The following is an 18,731-nucleotide window of genomic DNA, read 5'->3' on the forward strand; positions in this document are numbered from 1 at the left end:
ATAATACTTTGAATATGAAAAAAAAAAAGACCAAAAAAAATTTCGATGCAAAGATGAACAAGATTTGTCATAAAAATAATTCTAACAACATGACTTTCATCACTAAAAATATTTTGAATAAACAAACAAAATATCACTTTTTAGAATTATTGATATAAATATTTTTTCCACCATTGAGAATATGACAAAAATAGTCGTTCCCTTTTGATAATTTTGACTAAAATATTACTGTCATTTTTTTATGATTTTGTAAAAAAAAATAATTTCATAATTGTTCATATTTTTTTACCAAAAAAAGTTTGTCACTTTTACGAATTATTGACACAAATATTTTTGTCACTATCGAGACATTGACAAAAATATTTTATCACTATCGAATAATTTTGAAAAATTTGGTTTGTCAATGTTTTTAATTTGTTAAAAAAAATATTTTTCATTATAAAATGTGTAACAAAAAATTATGGTCAAATTAGATAATAAGTGACAAAAATTATTTAATCACATTAAAAATTATGTCAAAAAAGTTTTGTCAAAATTTCAAATTATGAGAAAATAGTTTAATAACAGTTGTAATTTCTTACAAAATATTTTTTATGGAAAAATACACTTTGTCACAATAAAACATATGATTTGTATATAAAACTTGGATTTATTGTGACTACATAATATCTATTGTGACAACTATTTTTTCTAATAATAAAATAGATACTAATCTGGTTTAAATGACAAAATATTCTTTGTCATGATATTGTAATAAAAATCGATTTTGTCACAATATATTTATTGAGACAAGCTTATTATAATTAACACCAACTAATTTTGTCACAATAAGTGTCACAATTATTATAATTATTATGATAAATTAATTTATTGTAAGAAACCTAAATTATGACAGGCGGGGATACAGAAAAAGCAAGGCACATTGGGTTTATGGAGCCCATGGGCTTGCCCTCCCTACTTCACCCATATATCCATCTGCATCTATATATGGCCAAGCCTGGGAGCCTTTTTTGATATTTCTATTATAGATGTGTAAATTCCTACAGATAATGCAATAACCATCTTCAATTCTCAAACCCCCCCTTTTTCTTTACACAATCAATACGTCATAAAGCATTTTTTAAATCACATAAGCAAAAGTTTTGGAAAATGTTAGAATATACAAATAAGTTTATAATCCTACAAGCTCTCAAATGTCCAATAATAGATTGTTTCAACAGTATATGTACAAATTATCAAAGCTTAATTAGGAAGCTAATCCAAACGCCCAGTAAGAATTAAAATATCACGCGACATCATGTATATAAAAATATCATATATACAATGTGAAAATGACTAAACATCTGAAGAAGAAAACAAAAACTGGTCAACATAATCAGTTTCTTGATTTCTATCACCTCCCACTCCCACCATCTTAGGCTTTTCTAGCAATCCATTAACAACTTAGTGTTGGAAACAAAAAGTGGGTCAATGAACTCATTATCAAACTCAATAATAAAGTAGTGCTAAATGTTCAGAATGACAAACAAAAAAGGGCTAGAACTTGACCACATGGCCTATTATTGAAGATAAGCCAAAGCCCATAACAAGAACCAAATAATTAAAGGGTGCCTTATAGAACAAGTCCCACGGGCCAAGACAGAAATATACACAAGCTAGCTCTTAGAATCCCAAAAACAGAAAGAAGAGATCTCCAGTTAGCTTGCATCTTAATTGTGATACATCTTAATTACACGTACAAGGAAAGATACATATAAATTAATTGATACATAGGAGAGACTTGGGGAAGTGCTGAATTAGGGGAAGAATGATGAGAAAAGGACGAGCACTGGACAGATGTATGTGGAGATGCTGGGGAGAGGATTTAAGATGATGGAGGATGAGGTCAAGAAGCACCTCCAACAGTTGAGGGATATTATTGGTGAAAAGTGTTATTTGGATACCGAATCTTGATATTTTATTGTGTGGTATTCAAGGTTGTTAATTAATTAATTATTTGTCTATAATTATTTACTCTATGATAAATAATAATCGATAAATAACTAATCATTAACTTTAAATATCATACAATATATATCAAAACTCTTGCCATTTCTGGTTATTCGTTATGTATTATTTTTATTTTTCTAAACTCTCCAGTGCCAAAGAGACATGATATGGAGAGAGAGAGAGGAGCCCATCTCTTTCAAGCTGCATGGTCTGAGATCTTCAGGAATTCCCCACTCGGCACTTGCATGGCAGAATTAAATAATGCTGAAAAAAGGTTTACAACTCCCCCATCATTTCCGCTGAGAAAACAGCCTTTCAACACTATCACTCACTCCCCATGTCTGAGTGGCGGGCCTCTCTCTCTGCCACAGCTTCACTAATTAATTCCCACTCACATTATAATGTGCACAATTCCTCCTTAGATAATTAATTAATTTTGATATTTTTAATAAAAATATATATGTCATTACAAATAGAATAAACTTATTTTCTTAGTCTTAAATAATAAATTTACTGTATAAAATATTTTAAAAAATGTCCTTACATTAACTTTAACAATACAATGACATTTTAAACATTTGATGTAATAAAATTATCATTTAAGATAACAATAATAATGACCCTTTCACAATTATAAGGCTTTTTTTTTAATGTATTATAAATTATTAATGAGTCACTTGAGCATAGTGACTAAAACATTATCTTTACAAGTAACCTTCCCATGCTTCAACCTTCCCCACACCAACCAAAACTTAAACCACATACAACAGTATTTCCTTCTCCTGATAACAAGCGTTAAGAGAATCAATCTTCCTATCCTGTTTGATATTTCTTTTTTTTTTTTAAATTTAAAGGGCTCACCAACTTTCCTTCCTATTTAATCATGTTTCTGTAACTTGCTAAACTATAAATCATGATTGTTGCCTTGCAACATTAAAAATTAATCATTGAGAAGTGAGAACATATGTAGAAGTTAATTAATGAAGTTTAAGCTTCCTTGAATTCTGACCATCTTTTGGAGCATTATCTGTTAGCCAGCCTTCTCCCCTGGTGGGAGCAACACTGAAGCTTTGCTTGTTGACATATATAAGATTTTGAGGTTAGAACTGAGTCGCAGCGCATATACATACATATATATATATATATGGAAAAATTTACAATATATAACTAAATAAAAATTCTCCATTAGTTGCACAGTAAGCCCATCAAATGAGAGGGAGAGAGAGCCATGGAATCTGTGCTGAACCCAATCTCAGTTGAATTTGGACATGCATGTGATCGGTGGGATTAAATGGATAGTGTCTAGTTAGTATAGCCATGGATATATATATATATGCTGCCTTCCACTTGCGAGAGACAGAACAATAGAGGTTCATGATTGAGTAACTTTCGGTTGCAGCACAACTCCAGATGTGACAAAACATATATACATACGGACACCTATATATATATATAAAGTTTGGGGAACTTGTAATAATTTTTTTAAATTTAATAAGTTTAAATAATTTGTATACATAATTATGGTTTAATTGAAAGTGATACATAATTAGTTTTAATTTCATGATCTAAAATTTGTATGATTTTTAAGAAATAGTAGCCAAAATAATAAAATTACAATATTCTAGCAAAAATAAAATAAAGTTTACAATAAGTATTCGTCAATGATCATTTATATAAATCTTGAAACTTGAAAATTAATCAAACGACGCTATTGAGCCAAGAAAATAAATTTGAAATATATAACCCAGGGTCGGCCTGCCGGTAAATAAAAAAGTTAATTAAATTAAAATATATAATAACATATATAGCACTAATATATTAAAATAGAAAATAATATAAATTAAATGGCTATTTTCCATAATGTTGAATTTAAATTAATATATAGATGACTAATGAAAGATCAAAGTTACATTTATCATGGGCTTGGAATATGAATATAGTGGTCCATATCTGCAGATCTCTAGCTAAATGGGCTCAGAATGAGATGTCTCTCGGGTCATTTCATTTTAACAGGGGCAGACCCTCATTCTTCTTTGTCCAGACTTAGCTTCGGGATTCCGTTTAGATTGTTTTTAAGTAAAATATATATTCGTGATATGCACATGTAAGTAAAAATTATTTAAGAACTTAACAATTCTAGTTTAGATTTTATTTTTTATAACTGGTGTCCTATTTTCAATATTAACCTATACAGCAGGTACTGATTTTACAATAATAATTATGTGACATAATACCATTAAATTAAATCAATTATTTCACTCACCAATTATTTTATAAAAAAACCATTTTTATATAAAAATGGTTCATCATTCTCCCATTATAGAGTCAAAAAAGGGACTCAAATTTAATTAAGATAAAGATGAAATTGATGGTAATGATGATGGTGTAAATTATGATGAGGGTGACGGAAACCGTGTAAAAGCATCTCGAAGAAGGTATCTAGTAATAGAGTGAAATCTAGCAACTCTGAGTGAGATTCTTTAATACATCCTCTTTGATTATTCAATTATTATATCTGCCTGCCTGCCTGCATATGCCTTGTGTATAGAAGTTCTGCACTTAGCACACAATTGTATACATAATATATTGTAAATCATATTTCGAATGGGTACTATATATATCATTTAACGGATCCAAACATTTAATGCATGTACATATATCTCACTCTCAAGATCTCTGTTCAAACTTGATGGCCTAAATATAATATATAAGCATGTTCTTGAGCATAAAATATGACACAATTTGGGAGCTTCTGCTGGACAAGTTGCCTGACACAAGCCCAGAATTGGGCATTATATATCCCACAAACCCCATACCAATTACAATTTGATGACAATTTCCACTGTACTGAATCCCCTTGAGACAGCATTCAATACCCAAGTACATGATAATATTTCCATGCTTCCCTGTATATATAATTAAGACTATGGTTTTTTATCAACGTGGAATGCACTTAAAGGGGCATGGGATCCCTAAATGATCCCCCCAAAACGAAGGCAGAAATTACCTTCTAATTAGACTACTTCTTCTCATTGGACGCAAAGTTATTTAGATGATCACATGGGGAGAGGACCACGTGCCACGCAATCCGAGGGCTTAATTATCCCTAACATTAAACTAATCACATGCAAAAGATGATGATTCTCGAATTCCCGATGTACATTATTTGCAAAGGGTTCTCACATTCTCGAGGTGATCTCATTCATTACGACCCCCCTCTTAAAATTTAAGAGTTGCACAATCAAGAGAAGAAGCTGGTAATTAAACCTTATATTTCAACTAATTAATTAGTGCACATTTGCATTTTAACTTAATTAATTAGCTAGTTTAAACTCTAGTCTAGTTTCCCACTGCATCTACCATATATATAGCCAAGCTAATAGGACAATATATATATAGGTTGACTTTAATATTTGGTCCTACTAAATAAGTAAGTCGGCCAAGTAAACAGACTTGGTGAATTTATAATTTTATCTTTACTTACTTTTAAAGGGAAAAAATATAAGTAAACAGGTTACTTTAATTACTTGCTTTTATCTTTACTTGATAGGATTAAAAATATATACGATATATATAATATATATATAGGCATTGTGGGATAATTTTAGTAGCTTTCAAAACCTTTTTTTGAAGAGAACTGTGTACGCTATAAAGTCATCACTAGCCTATATAGCTAGTTAATGTGGCTGTTTACGAGTGGCTATCGACTAATTTTATCATTTCCCTCTAAAGATTGGATCAAATACCAAACTAATTAAGAATTGTCAAGTTCAGCAGTAAGGTGGCATGTTGATATGGACCCCTACTTTTGACTTATTAATAAAGAATACGATGGTTTAGGGCGGCAAAATGCAGGTGGCCGGTAAATCCTAGCCGTACATGTAGACGGTTTGGATAGGCGGGATGATGGTGAGTGAGGAGGATGATGTCAAGAGCTGCGAGAAGCAAATTAGGCAATTGTCTCGCGTGCGATCACGGACACGCACAAGGCTGGCCAAGTGTGGAACAATATTAAAAACATGAGCTTTTGATTAAAAGAATCGGGAGAGCAGTCGTAAGCATCGAGGCAGGGTTTGGCATTATTTGAGGCATGATTTGGGTGATAAACTAGGGATTATTTTATGGGTAAGCCTCACATGGAAGGATGCTTCTGATTCTTAATTTGCTGGGGAAAGAGAAGGGAAGGGACCGCTTCTGGATTAGTTTTACTCGAACAGAATCCCAGTGGTAATTTGTTTTCTTGTGAGGGAGTTTGTCATGCAGCAACATGGGGGATGTGTTGTCTGCAGCCAATCAGTAGCTCAAGACTTAAACTAGGGTTTTTGTGGGATCCTTGGAACAACCCAAAACCCTTTATTTATATACGTATACATGTATGTATGTATCTATGTGGTGGCCTATGTCCTATTTAAGATGCCACCCATGTACAAATTTAGCCTGCAGGCGCCAGTTCTTATATTAAAGCGATATGATGTAGGGAAATAAGATCCAAAAAGGACCACTATATTGTGACCAAGTTGTCGAAAAATTAAATTGGGTGCTTCTTATAACTTGATTGCCTTGATATATTTTATGATTTTTATCACCGGCTAGCAGGCAAGTAGGTCAGTGGCATCATCAATCAGTTTATTTGGATACCTTCACGTAATATGATTTTTACTGTCTTCCAATCTTTATTTCCATACAAAGACCACCACATGATTTTTCCTGTCACAGAGAGAGAGAGAGCTAGAGAGAGAGAGAGAGAGAGCTCTGATAGACTAGGTGTTGGATGTGAATGGATAGAAAAGGATTGAAGAACTCCAAGGACGTGTAGAGAGAGAGAGAGATGAAAGGGCACAGTAGATTCTGAAAATGTCCCATCGAAAAACAAGGTCGGTGATTGCCTCTAGGATCATTGGCCCATTGAAAACTTCAATCCTCCAAAAACACTAAACAAAAGCCACACCCACAATAACAACATCCCCAGAGACATATCAACAATATTGCAGTTTCATAATTCTATTATTATTGTGTTCATATATGACCCTTTTTGTTGAGATAAATAAACGTTTCATTGCTTGAATCGTCAAGGCCTTCCAAAGCCAGAAAAAGACACTCAGCCCCCATCCATCTCTGAACGGGTCTGACCAAACTCCCCAAAAAGCAAACTTTTAGACCAAAATCATCAAAAGCAGATATATGTTATGTTATCTGATCACCTTTTAATTTCTCTCTCTAACCTTCCACCTTGTCAAAATAAACTCCTTTTGTAAACTTTAAAGTATGTTTGATGAGTAGTTTAATCGATGGTAAAAAGACTAATCTTCGTCCTTATTCATCCCACTAATTAAATTAATACAATATAATAGGGTGTAGATCTGTGCCTAAACTCTCATCATATGTAATCATATGAACCTTTCTAAAGACTGCTTTGGTATGTTCAAACAACAAACTTTGGCCTAATTAATATATAATTATATATTAGTAGCTTAAACACATACTTTTACACAATCATTGTGAGACTCAAATCTTGGTTGAAAGCTCCCCTTCTCTCCAAACATGAAAATTAAGTGGTAGGAATTGTCCCGACATTTAGTGGGTTCTCCAAAGGATATGAGATCAAGCAAAGATGCACCAGCATTTGGCAATACAATTACTTGATGAGTCAATCCCCCATATACGCCGTTGACTTAAAAACTCCCTCTCTCTAACACACAGTGTGTGAAGTAAAAAATTTGACTTTAATTAGGAGAGTCTCTAGATATAATATATGTATATATCAGGTTTATGTGTATGCAGTATTGGAAGCTGAAATTAATTTTCATTCAGAGGAGCTCAACTTAATATTTTTAGGAGTAACGTGAATTTCTTTGAAGTAGGTTGCACGATAAAGTATTGTTCAAGTTTTTAATAGATAATTAAATTTTATGGACCTTCATTGAATTTGGTGATTGGTATATGGGGGTGATTATGTTGATGGATGTAATCAACCTCTTGATGAACACACACAAAGGTCTTTGTCCAATGGTATATGCATTCAATTATTTATACTTGATTCGATTTGAGGGATCAAAGGTATTTTAATTATAATGTAGTAAGTATCATCTTTTAAGGTAAAGTACAAAATCAATTACTCTATTTTGATTTTAGGAGTTAAATTTCCCCTTTCATTTTTAAAAGTACTAAATAAGTTAATGTATTTTTTAACTAAACCCTAATTCGTATTTAGATCTAAATTACACTGCACCATCGCATTTGTATACAGTCAATCGCAATTGAAGAACTCTACTATATACCCAAATTAAATACAAGAAATTTAGTAGTGAAGTATGTACCTTGTAATTGGTGCTTTGATTTTTTGGTTTGATTTTAGGAATTAACATTTGATCTGGGATAGACAAAATATATACGACTTTAGATAGCATTTCAATAATATCTATGAAAATTAACGTGGCCCTGAGTCTAAAAATATGAGAGTTTATTTAAGCGTTTTAAAATTAAAAAGACTAAACTAACATAGGTCTAAAACATAAACATAAAAAGTAATTTGATACTCCACCCTTTTTTTTGTTTATCAAATTAAAGAGAAGTCATCCTTTTATTCTATTTAAGAGGAAAACAAAACCTAATTCTAATTAAGAACTAGTTAGGATAAATATGAAGCACGAGGTCGGACTTTGCTTTGGATGCATTAATTCTACCTTAAATTAGTGGAACAATCACTAATTTATCGACTTTCTATATTGGGATTTAAGATAAAATTCTCTCAACTATATATGTTAATTCATTTTCAATTTGTTTCCACTGACTTGCCAATTCCACATCCACATCCATATTGACACCTTTTGCAAGCTCTCTTGATCACCATATATATATATATATATATATGATTATAGTAGTAGTAGTAGTAGTAGTAGTAGTATTTGTTAACTCTGTGCTACCTAATTTGCAATGGGAACTAATACTTCAAATCATCGGGCTTTTTGATCTTTATTTTTTTATTCCTCTTTGACTAGTCAACTTTTTTTTTTTTTATAGTATTATTATTACAAGTTTTAGGTTTAGGTGTAGTCTCTCTGTAGTCTCTCCAAGCTTGATTGAAAGATCATTCCCGCCATAATTCACTATTTCTCCCCACCCTACCTTGTACTTATTAATTGCTGTCACTGGGATCGTTAATTTCAAACCTTGTGAAATCAGCAGTTGAGAATTGTCGCCCAGATAATTATATTTTTAGCTTTAAAAATCATCTTAATTGGCAAGTGATTTAAGATATTGTATATGAGAATTCTTTTACCCGCCTAGATTATTCTGTATTTAGCTAGACTAGATAGCATTAGACCAAATAGGTGAGTCGAGGGGGTGTCATTATATATAAATCCAACTATTTATTTGTTTAACTGTCTTGGATTAGTGGATTAATATTCTTGTAATTAATTAAGCTGCAAACTCACTTCATTAATATTACGATATATATATATATATATATTTAAAATACCCAAATCCTTGTCCTTTTGGCTGCTTGTCATAGCTTCATAGATGCCTCTTCCCCCACAAGTACTGACTAATCAATTTCAGAAACCGGCTTAGCATATCAGCCAATCCACTTTGGGGTCTTTCTTTTTCTCTTTTATGACTTCAAATAGGTGGTGTTCTCATTACCTGTGTTGGCCCACATATGATCAAAAGAAACATAGGTTTTAAGCCTTTTCTCTAGGTTAAGATTATCAGCCTTCAGACTAAAAAATAAGCTATATATACTAGGCCTTCTGTTTACAACTTTATAAAAGTTTTATGCACAACACGACTGAAATGATATAATAGATGGACTTGGACTCTCTTAAATATAAAAATCATTATTATGATTAATTTCTTTTAATGAAACTATATATATAAAAAAAAAATTACTTTATCCTAACCAGATCGCACGTTCGAGGAAGATTTCTCAACTTTTAATTAATTTTGTTTTTCCTTCTCCTACCCACTATTTATTTTTAATTTTTTTTTAAAAAATAACATCTTCAAATTCATGGGTAGTTAATTAATGTATCAATGAAAGCCCAAATATATATATAATTATAATTAATACCAATAAAATTCTATTTTAATAATAATATTTAATTTGTTTATGTGTGTAGGTATAAAATAAATATAAGACAGGCAAACACTGTTGTCATTCTCTATATAAAAATGGAGATACGAACGCGTCGGCCCCCCTTTTTGAAGGGTTCTCCGAAAAATGCGGCTACTTGCCGCCTCTTTACTTTTCCATCACGCCCACGCGTATTTATCAAGGGCAATACTGTCATTTACTAATTGGATGCAAAAATTGTTTTTATTAATTATTGGGTCTAGTTAATGTGATGCCTATGTGACAAATTAATATTTGTCATGCTTTGAAAATATAATCTTGCCCGAATAGCATCACTATGGTGATGTGATTTTTTGCATCATTAATTTAATGGAAATTAAAGGCTGCTAAAATTAGTGGTTGACAATATTTAAAGTTAGAGCCGTCCAGTTATTTTTATATAATTAAGTAGTAGTCAAGTTTAATAAAATACAAAGTTTCTAATTAATCATATATACTCATTGAAAATAGAAACAAAATTCATATTTAATATATTAGAGATAATTATCCCCCAATACTAAAAAAGATAAGTTTCGTATGCCTTTAGTGCAAAATAAAAAGATAAAATATATATTTTAATTTCTATACTTGTATTTTTTTATTTAAATACTTAATTTTTTGGTATTTTAAAAATGTCATTGAATTTGTAATTTCGAGTCAATTGCACCCTTAATTTTTTTGTTATTTTAATTACACTATTAAATTTATTATTCTCAATAAATTTGTCCAAGTATATAATTAATTCAAAATTGTATAATTTAGAAATATAATTAAAACAATAAAAAGTCTAAAAATATGATTAATTCGAAATGATGTGTCTTTAAAATAACAAAAAATTTAAGTGTCTAAATGTAAAAAATGTACAAATAGAGAAGTTAAAATATGTATTTGACCAAATAAAATTTGTGACATGTTACTTTAATTCTGGATCATTTAAGCCATAAAAGATATCTTATTACACCATTAATTATTCTTTATACATACAATATATATACATAATTAGTTGTTGAAAGCATAATTAAAAATATATATGGTTTTTATATGCTTTGAATAGTATTTTGGTATAAAATAATTTTATATATAGTAACATCATTTTCAGTGAAACGTATATTCTTTTTATTTTTATAATTAATACTTGCAATAATGCTAGCTAGCTGTTTAAATGTATCCTTAAAATCCGACCATTTTTGACGAGTTTTATTTTTCATCAGCCGACCCTTTATGTTCCCATTTCCACTTCTCACTTGAGCCGAACCCAAAAACAGACAAAAACACTGGCGAGGGAGAGAGAGAGAGAGAGAACAAAAGTACGTTAAAATAAGTGTTAAAATAACAGAAACAGTTGCAGAAAAATTGACCATTTTGATAATATCTTCATTAAAATATATATACATACATACATACATACGCATATAGAGAGAGATTAAATAAATAAATAAATAAATAAATAAATAAAATCACCCAGCTCATGAACGCCTATGGCCTAGCTAGCTAAATGGTTATCTCTACTTCATCATCAACTTACTTTTTTTTATATTACCAGTTTTAAACCCTTTTCTCTTCTTTGTTGCGTATGGCGACGAGCTGTTTTGTGAGAAAAGTCAGCGTCTCTCTCTCTCCCCCCCCCCCCGCCCTCTCTCTCTCTCTCTCTTCAAAACCAATATCTCAAGCTCTTTGTTTGTTTGTGAGGAGTAGCAACCCCAGTTTCAACTCTTAGAAAAAGCCTTGGGCTTGAGCTTTTTTCTCTCAAAATCCCATCTCCCAAACAAGTATTCTTCCATATACGGCTTGATCATCACATTCGGGTGCATGTTCTTTACGTCTGTTTGGTGAAAAACATACCAAACCAGATGAGAGCTTGTTTTCTCTTGCTTCCTCTCAACTATGTGTAGTTACTTTCATCACAGGATGGATAATTATCAAGGTGATTTGGCTGACATAGTCCGAGCCAGCGGCGGAGCCATAGCAGGCGCCGGAGCAGGCGAAGTCCCCGCCTCGAACTGGCAGTTCCTGGGCGATTCTTCCATGAATTATCCAGTGGATGATTTTGGTGATCCGTTCTCTAGCATGAGAGATCCGTTGCTTGACGAGCTTGAGATTCACAGTTCGGGCTTCTTCAACTGTTCCAGCAGTTCGGCGGAGATTATGAGAACTAGCGCTGAGGACACGGCGGCGCTTGGTGGAGGAGCAGGAGGCGGCGGCGTTCTTGTGGCTCAGAAGATTCTGGAGGAGGAGATGAAGAGACCTTGCAATATCTTCTCGAGGATGCTGCAAATCTCGCCAAACGCAAAACTGTCTGTCTCGCCGGGCGACTCGCCGGTGGTTGCGGCGTCGCCTCGGGCGATTAAGGCTTCTCCGTTGGCTCCTATTGAAGTGATTAGCGCTGGCACGTCAAAGAACTGCTTGGTTGAAAACTCCACGGCGGTTCAGATCTCGTCTCCGAGAAATACGGGCATCAAACGAAGGTACGAACTGGGTGAATTAATTATCTCAGAATCATGTTGACTAGTATTTGATCATAACTAAACAGCAATAAATAATGTTCATAAATGTAAGGAACTCAACTCCTTCTGAAAGGAAGCCTGCTTTTCATAATAATTCTATGAGGTTTTGATGATAGGGTTTAAAGCTCGGATGTTTTCATCTTTTCTGAAAGAATTCGTTGTATGGCTATCATTAGGAGCTCTTTGATCTAGATGAGATTACTTTAATCTCTTCTACATTAACACCAAAACATGCGCGATATGTATCTTGATGGGTTTTAATCAAGCTGAAAATGGTGTCAAAATATATAATATAAAGATACTTGGCTTTCAGGTTTTATCTAGCTAGAACTACTTTCATTTTCTCCAAAAACCACCTGAAAGAATCCATGTGGTTTCAAAGGTTAACATTTTCTCTAAGAATTTACCATCACTTTCCGCTTTTTCAAAGAAAAAAATAGGCTAAAATACGTACATTATAACTACAGTGAGGTATAAATATTACAACAGTTTTGTACCAGTTGAATCATGATTTGACAAATTTCCTTGATCCACAAGTTTTTCAGCTGATGATTTGACAATATATGTATCTAGTTATTGCTGTGCTGGGTTTATGTCTTTATGAATATTATATTAAAGCTATACCAATTTTGATCTAATTAATAATTAATTGTATCCCTGCAGGAAGAGCCAGGCAAAGAAGGTTGTGTGCATACCAGCACCAGCACCTGCAAACAGCAGGCCAAGTGGAGAAGTGGTTCCATCTGATCTATGGGCGTGGAGAAAGTATGGTCAAAAGCCTATCAAAGGCTCTCCTTACCCAAGGTAATTAACTAAATGCAATTAGTTCATGTACTACCATTATTTCTTGATGATAAGAAGAAAGCTCCCAATTAAACAATACTCATTCCTAACTACTTTACATTACTTAATTTGCCAACATTTTTGGCCAAAATGCAAGCATCTTTTCTTGTTGGAAAGAGCATGGTAGTTTAGCTAATTTGCATTGACAAATCGATTTTGACGCTTGGAATTCTCTTTTGGCAACTGTAGATCGTACAAATTTAACTAACCCAGTTTTAGTAACAGCGATAAGAGACCTCGGAGATACATGTATATGACACTGGCTTACAGATTACTGTGTCAAATTTTCATTTATAATGGGGATTGCCAGTCGAAGTACATATACAAGTTTGAATAATTTTGATGGAAACTGATATATATACTTGGAGAGGAGTGTTTGGAGAACATGTCAACATGATGTTTTAGTAGACTTATTTTGTGAACTATGAGTTTTTTTTTTTTTTTAAGTTAAATATGAGTTATGTTGAAGATATTTTGTATTTACTTTTGCAAGGCATGAATATAGAAGCATGAGATGGTTTTTCTTATCAAATGTACAACAAAACATAACAATTAGCCCTTATCTCATAATAAGAGCTTCATCTTCTTTCTTATCGCATGAAAAAGATTTTCTTGTTCGATTAAATTTAAGAACAAAATTGCACAAAATATTTGTTTAAATTAGCCCTTGTTTCATTCGAAGGTCTGATCAAGGCTTGCGTTAATTTATGTGAATTTAAATACACAATATTCCAGGGGATATTACAGATGCAGCAGCTCAAAGGGCTGCTCAGCAAGAAAACAAGTGGAAAGGAGTAGAACAGATCCAAACATGCTAGTCATCACCTACACTTCCGAGCACAACCATCCATGGCCGACCCAAAGAAACGCTCTTGCAGGTTCCACCAGATCCCAACCATCCAAGAGCACTTCAGGCTCCAAGAATTCCCAGGCCCAAAGGGAAACCAGCTTGAAGGAAGAACAAAAAGAAATCAGCAACAATAACGAGAATTTATCATCCTCCATCGCCACCGGAAGCTCCTCAACCAGCGGCCAGCCGGTGAAGGAGGAGATGGAGGAGCTCCAAAAGCAAATGGAGATGGATAATGAAGGTGAATTCAGTGAAGGATTTCCTCAGAGCTACAGGCCGGCATTGCCAGAAACCGGCCATTCCGAGGACTTTTTTGCGGATTTGGGAGAGATCGAGGCTGACCCTCTAAACCTATTGTTTGGCCAAGGATTCTCCGGCGATGAAGAGGGCGGAAGCAACAAAAACAAGGGGTTGGATCCATTTGGAAACCTGTTTGATTGGACAGGGAACAACAGCAACAACATTAACGACAACGCATAGTTTGGAGATCAAGCTAAGAGGGGTTTGTAAGAAGGCCTTGGAAACAAGAACTAAAACCCTAGAGATATAGAAGAAACGGACTTATATGTATACATATATATACTATGTGGTCCTGATCTCTTCTTATTTGGTTCAAGGTGATGTCATAAACCTTCCCATATTCTAGTGGGGGGAAGCTGCTGATTTTTTTTACCCTTATTTATTTATTTTTTGGGGGTTATTTTTGTTACTTTTTTTTTTTTTTTTTTGGGTTATTGTTATTGTTATTTACAGTCAGAAGAAGATGAGGACTAAAAAGGAAGAGTGCTGGTTGATTGGAAGCAGAGTGATGAGAGTCCCCACATTCTCTTCGGAATATTAGTGAATGGGACAGAAAGCTGAGGAACAGAAGGTTTCAATAGTAAAAACAAGTACATTGATCAGACATTGACTGGAAAGCTCAGGGGGAGATTGATGTAAAGATGGCACTCTCTCTCTCTCTCTCGTCTTTTAGTGGGAAAAATTATTCAATCCTGGCCCCTTTTGATAATGTGGGTGTTTGTAAAGACAAGAGAGAGATTAATTGCTCTTATAATTTCTCAGGGAGAGATCATATATATATATATATATATGTACACATGCCATATGTAATTACAAGCTTTGGGTTCCCCAGCTTTCTGTTTCTGCAATTAATCCAACTCATGTTTATTTTAATTTTTGCTTCAACAACTACTGTTGAACAAAGTAGAAATGATGATATCAATATGTATCCGGTTCTTACAAATAATAAATAAGGTATAAACGATTGCGTAGATGATTTTTTTTTTTCTAAGTAATTTTTTTTTTTTTATAATTTATATGCTACTTCAGAATAAGTTTGTCTAAACATATTAAATTACCAGAAGGTAAGTCCTTTTTCTCTGTAGACAGTCTATGAACGAAACTAAATTCCTGATTAATTTTGTGTGCCTGGCTACCAGTACCAGGGGTTTCACAATTAAACAAAAATTTTACCAGAGAACTACACAAGCCAGAGAAAACTGCAAGTACCAAGTCTCCTCCTAACAAGGTGGACATCTACTTGGTCAACAACATCATACCACCTAACAAGTTGTATGAAAGAGTTTCAGCTCTTCATAATTTTACAGATAAATAAAAAAAATATTATGCTTTTAAGGAGCCTTATAAACTCCTGTTGATAAAGATTTAATTAAGCTCTCTCTCTCTCTCTCTATATATATATATATTTAATACTTTCTTAATGAATTTTCAAAATTTTCTCTTGACATTCAAATATTGTGTGCTACGCACACAAGATAGTAATTTTGGGCGCTACTTAAAATTAATTTACAAACTCTAATACTAAATAATATGTCTAAAATCTCTCTAGCAACTTCTAAATTAATTGCTTGAAAAATAATTTGCGGAAGACTCTTTCCTTTGTCTTCTCTCCTAAGTTTAGACTCTTTATTACCACCTTCAGAGGTCTCATTCTTCTCCCACTTTCTCCCCAGGGTTTTACTAGCAATGAAAAGCATATGTCGATAATATGGCTCATTCCCTTTTTTGCCACTCATTAACTAAGATGAAGATCCCCCTCCTAACCCTTAATTAATTTATTTGTGTTTTGTTGCATCTTCATTGTTCCCCACTACCCTATTCACCTCTTCACCTTACCTTAATTCATTGACTTCATCATTGCCTCTCCTATCCCCTAATCAAATATCCATCTCTCTTTTTTTTACACCATCATTTCTAGAGCTTCCCCATAGCTCAACATTTCCTTGTAACCCTCTATTCATGCAAGATCTTGATTGCTCATATTTCGCAATTACGTTTGCCTTAGACCTTGGTATTAACATAGATCTTACCCGTATTTCAACTTTTGGGTTTGCGCATATTCCAAATTTAAGCCTTGCTCCTACTCCAAATCTCATTGGAGGTAGCAATAGAAAACTCTAACAACCCATTTGTTTGGAGTATAAAAGGGTGGTATTACTATAGTTGGGAGTAATACCATGTTTGCATGGTGTGTTTTTTAATATGGTATTAAACAATCTATGGACTAATTAGTCCCATTAAAGTAAGAGAAAATAAACCCACATCCCCCCTTGATAATTTTTTTTGGATGAATTTGCCCCTCATTTATAAAAACCATCTCCAACCTCTCTAGTTATTAGATGCATTCTCTCTCCTTTATCTTTCTTTCTATTCTCCATCCAACCCATCGATCTCGTTCTCCACTTCCACAAAACACCTCCACCATCTTTGATCATCCATCACCACCATGATTGGTCACCTCCACCATCTTCAATCTTTCACTACCACCATGGCCGATGACCTTCACCAATTTTTATCTTCCATGAGCATCGCGATTGGCCACCTCCTCCATCCTCGATTTTCCATAGCCATCACAATTATTGACTACCCTTACCATCCTCAACCTTCCATTGCCACCACAACTAGTCACCTCCACAATCTATAATCTTTTTTTAACCATGACCACAATTTTCACAATGTTTGGATTTGATTTTATGTAGGGTTTTCTTTTCCACCATCCTCAATCATTTCCTTCTTTTTTTTTTTTCCATATTTCTTCCATCATTGATTGCCTCGTCTTCTTCTTCGTTGATCATTGCCTCTTATTCCTTTTAGTCTCAGACTTTATAGTAGGTTATCATTGTGATTCTCAATCTCATATTTCATCCTCTTATTCTTCTTCTTCTATTTTTTTCTCTCTGCGCAAACCCAATAATGGGACTTCGATAGCTCAGGCCACATTAATTGGAGCTTTTTTCTTTTTTTTATATGATTATAATATATATATATTGTATGATATATATATATAATTATAAGACAAAGGGGTACTTTGTTCATTTGCCACTTAATTACAAGTAATACCTCATCATTTACATTTTGGTAGACCAAACATGGTAAAGTTATAATTGTTAGTTATATGCCTTAATGCTAGATTTAGATGACGTTATAAGGGCCGCATACGATGTATTCTTGTTATCATTAATAAAATAGTCACTTCTTCATTTATATATGTTCTCCATTCTTATGAATGAGTTCCTACATATCTTCTTAAAGATCTCACTCTTAAATTGTTAAGAATATATGAGCGGAATTCTTTGGTTTAAGAATCTTAAATAGTTTTCGGTCCTTAATTAGACTTCTTTGAATGAAGACTTCAATTAGACGATTATGGACTAGCTCATAATTTACTATTTTAATTAGTATGAGATACTAATGATAAATGATAGTGAATCACATGTCATATCGTGTGAGATGCGAATAGTAAACATGAGGATGAGTGTTGGAGAACATATAGTTGGAGAACATATACTCGAATGTGACATAAATAATAAATCACATGGCTAAAAGGATTAATGATTTGTTATTAGTTGCGATTGCTTAATTGATCCTTAGACTTGAGTCAATACAGTTGTTTTGTATATTGGTGTCGAGGATTTGTCGTCAGATAAAACCATATAATTGAGGAAGAGAATACTCTCTATGTGGCCTCTCTTCTACTAGCGTATGGAAATAAATTGTTGGATAGCATCTGTTAATCTCTGGCGTGAGGTGAACATCCTATCTAATCTTTGTTGGTGGTTGATTAGAAAAACCTCTTACCAGAGTGGAAATGATCATAAAGGAGTTTTCGATGTGTTATCTTAATTATAACAAATTAGATCTTGGTATGGTTATCAAGTCCAATGAGTTTAATCAGTCAATGGCTCTCATTCAATCAAAATATTAATTAATGAAAGAATTATATTACACAATAATCATCGGGCAAAATAGGATCACATAAAATATGACTTTATTGCCTTATAGGATCATCTTGATATAATACTAGTTGTCACTCTAAACCTTTCATGATATTTTGAGAAAATAGTGAGATTCTCAAAATAGGTCAAAGAGTTCAATCAAAGTTAAAGGGGTTTGACATTTCTCGATTGCTATT

The 18,731-nt window shown here is 33.1% G+C and overlaps 1 protein-coding gene across 1 annotated transcript; it reads left to right on the forward strand.

The window, feature by feature from the left end:
* The first annotated feature begins 11,761 nt into the window (after positions 1 to 11,761).
* LOC127807146 (probable WRKY transcription factor 14) lies at positions 11,762 to 15,472 on the forward strand. Its single transcript, XM_052344793.1, has 3 exons — positions 11,762 to 12,567; positions 13,270 to 13,410; positions 14,185 to 15,472. The coding sequence occupies exons 1-3, from the start codon at positions 11,987 to 11,989 to the stop codon at positions 14,777 to 14,779; spliced, it is 1,317 nt and encodes a 438-aa protein (XP_052200753.1). The 5' UTR covers positions 11,762 to 11,986; the 3' UTR covers positions 14,780 to 15,472.
* The last annotated feature ends 3,259 nt before the right edge of the window (positions 15,473 to 18,731 follow it).

The sequence above is a fragment of the Diospyros lotus genome, chromosome 8 (assembly GCF_014633365.1).
Source record: "Diospyros lotus cultivar Yz01 chromosome 8, ASM1463336v1, whole genome shotgun sequence".
Lineage (NCBI taxonomy): Eukaryota > Viridiplantae > Streptophyta > Magnoliopsida > Ericales > Ebenaceae > Diospyros > Diospyros lotus.

Excerpts from the sequence above, each read along its gene's own strand:
- LOC127807146 (XM_052344793.1), top strand. The coding sequence starts at position 11,987 with ATGTGTAGTTACTTTCATCACAGGATGGATAATTATCAAGGTGATTTG. Across the intron at positions 12,568-13,269 it reads AATACGGGCATCAAACGAAG|GAAGAGCCAGGCAAAGAAGG; the intron begins GTACGAACTGGG and ends GTATCCCTGCAG. Across the intron at positions 13,411-14,184 it reads AAAGGCTCTCCTTACCCAAG|GGGATATTACAGATGCAGCA; the intron begins GTAATTAACTAA and ends ACAATATTCCAG.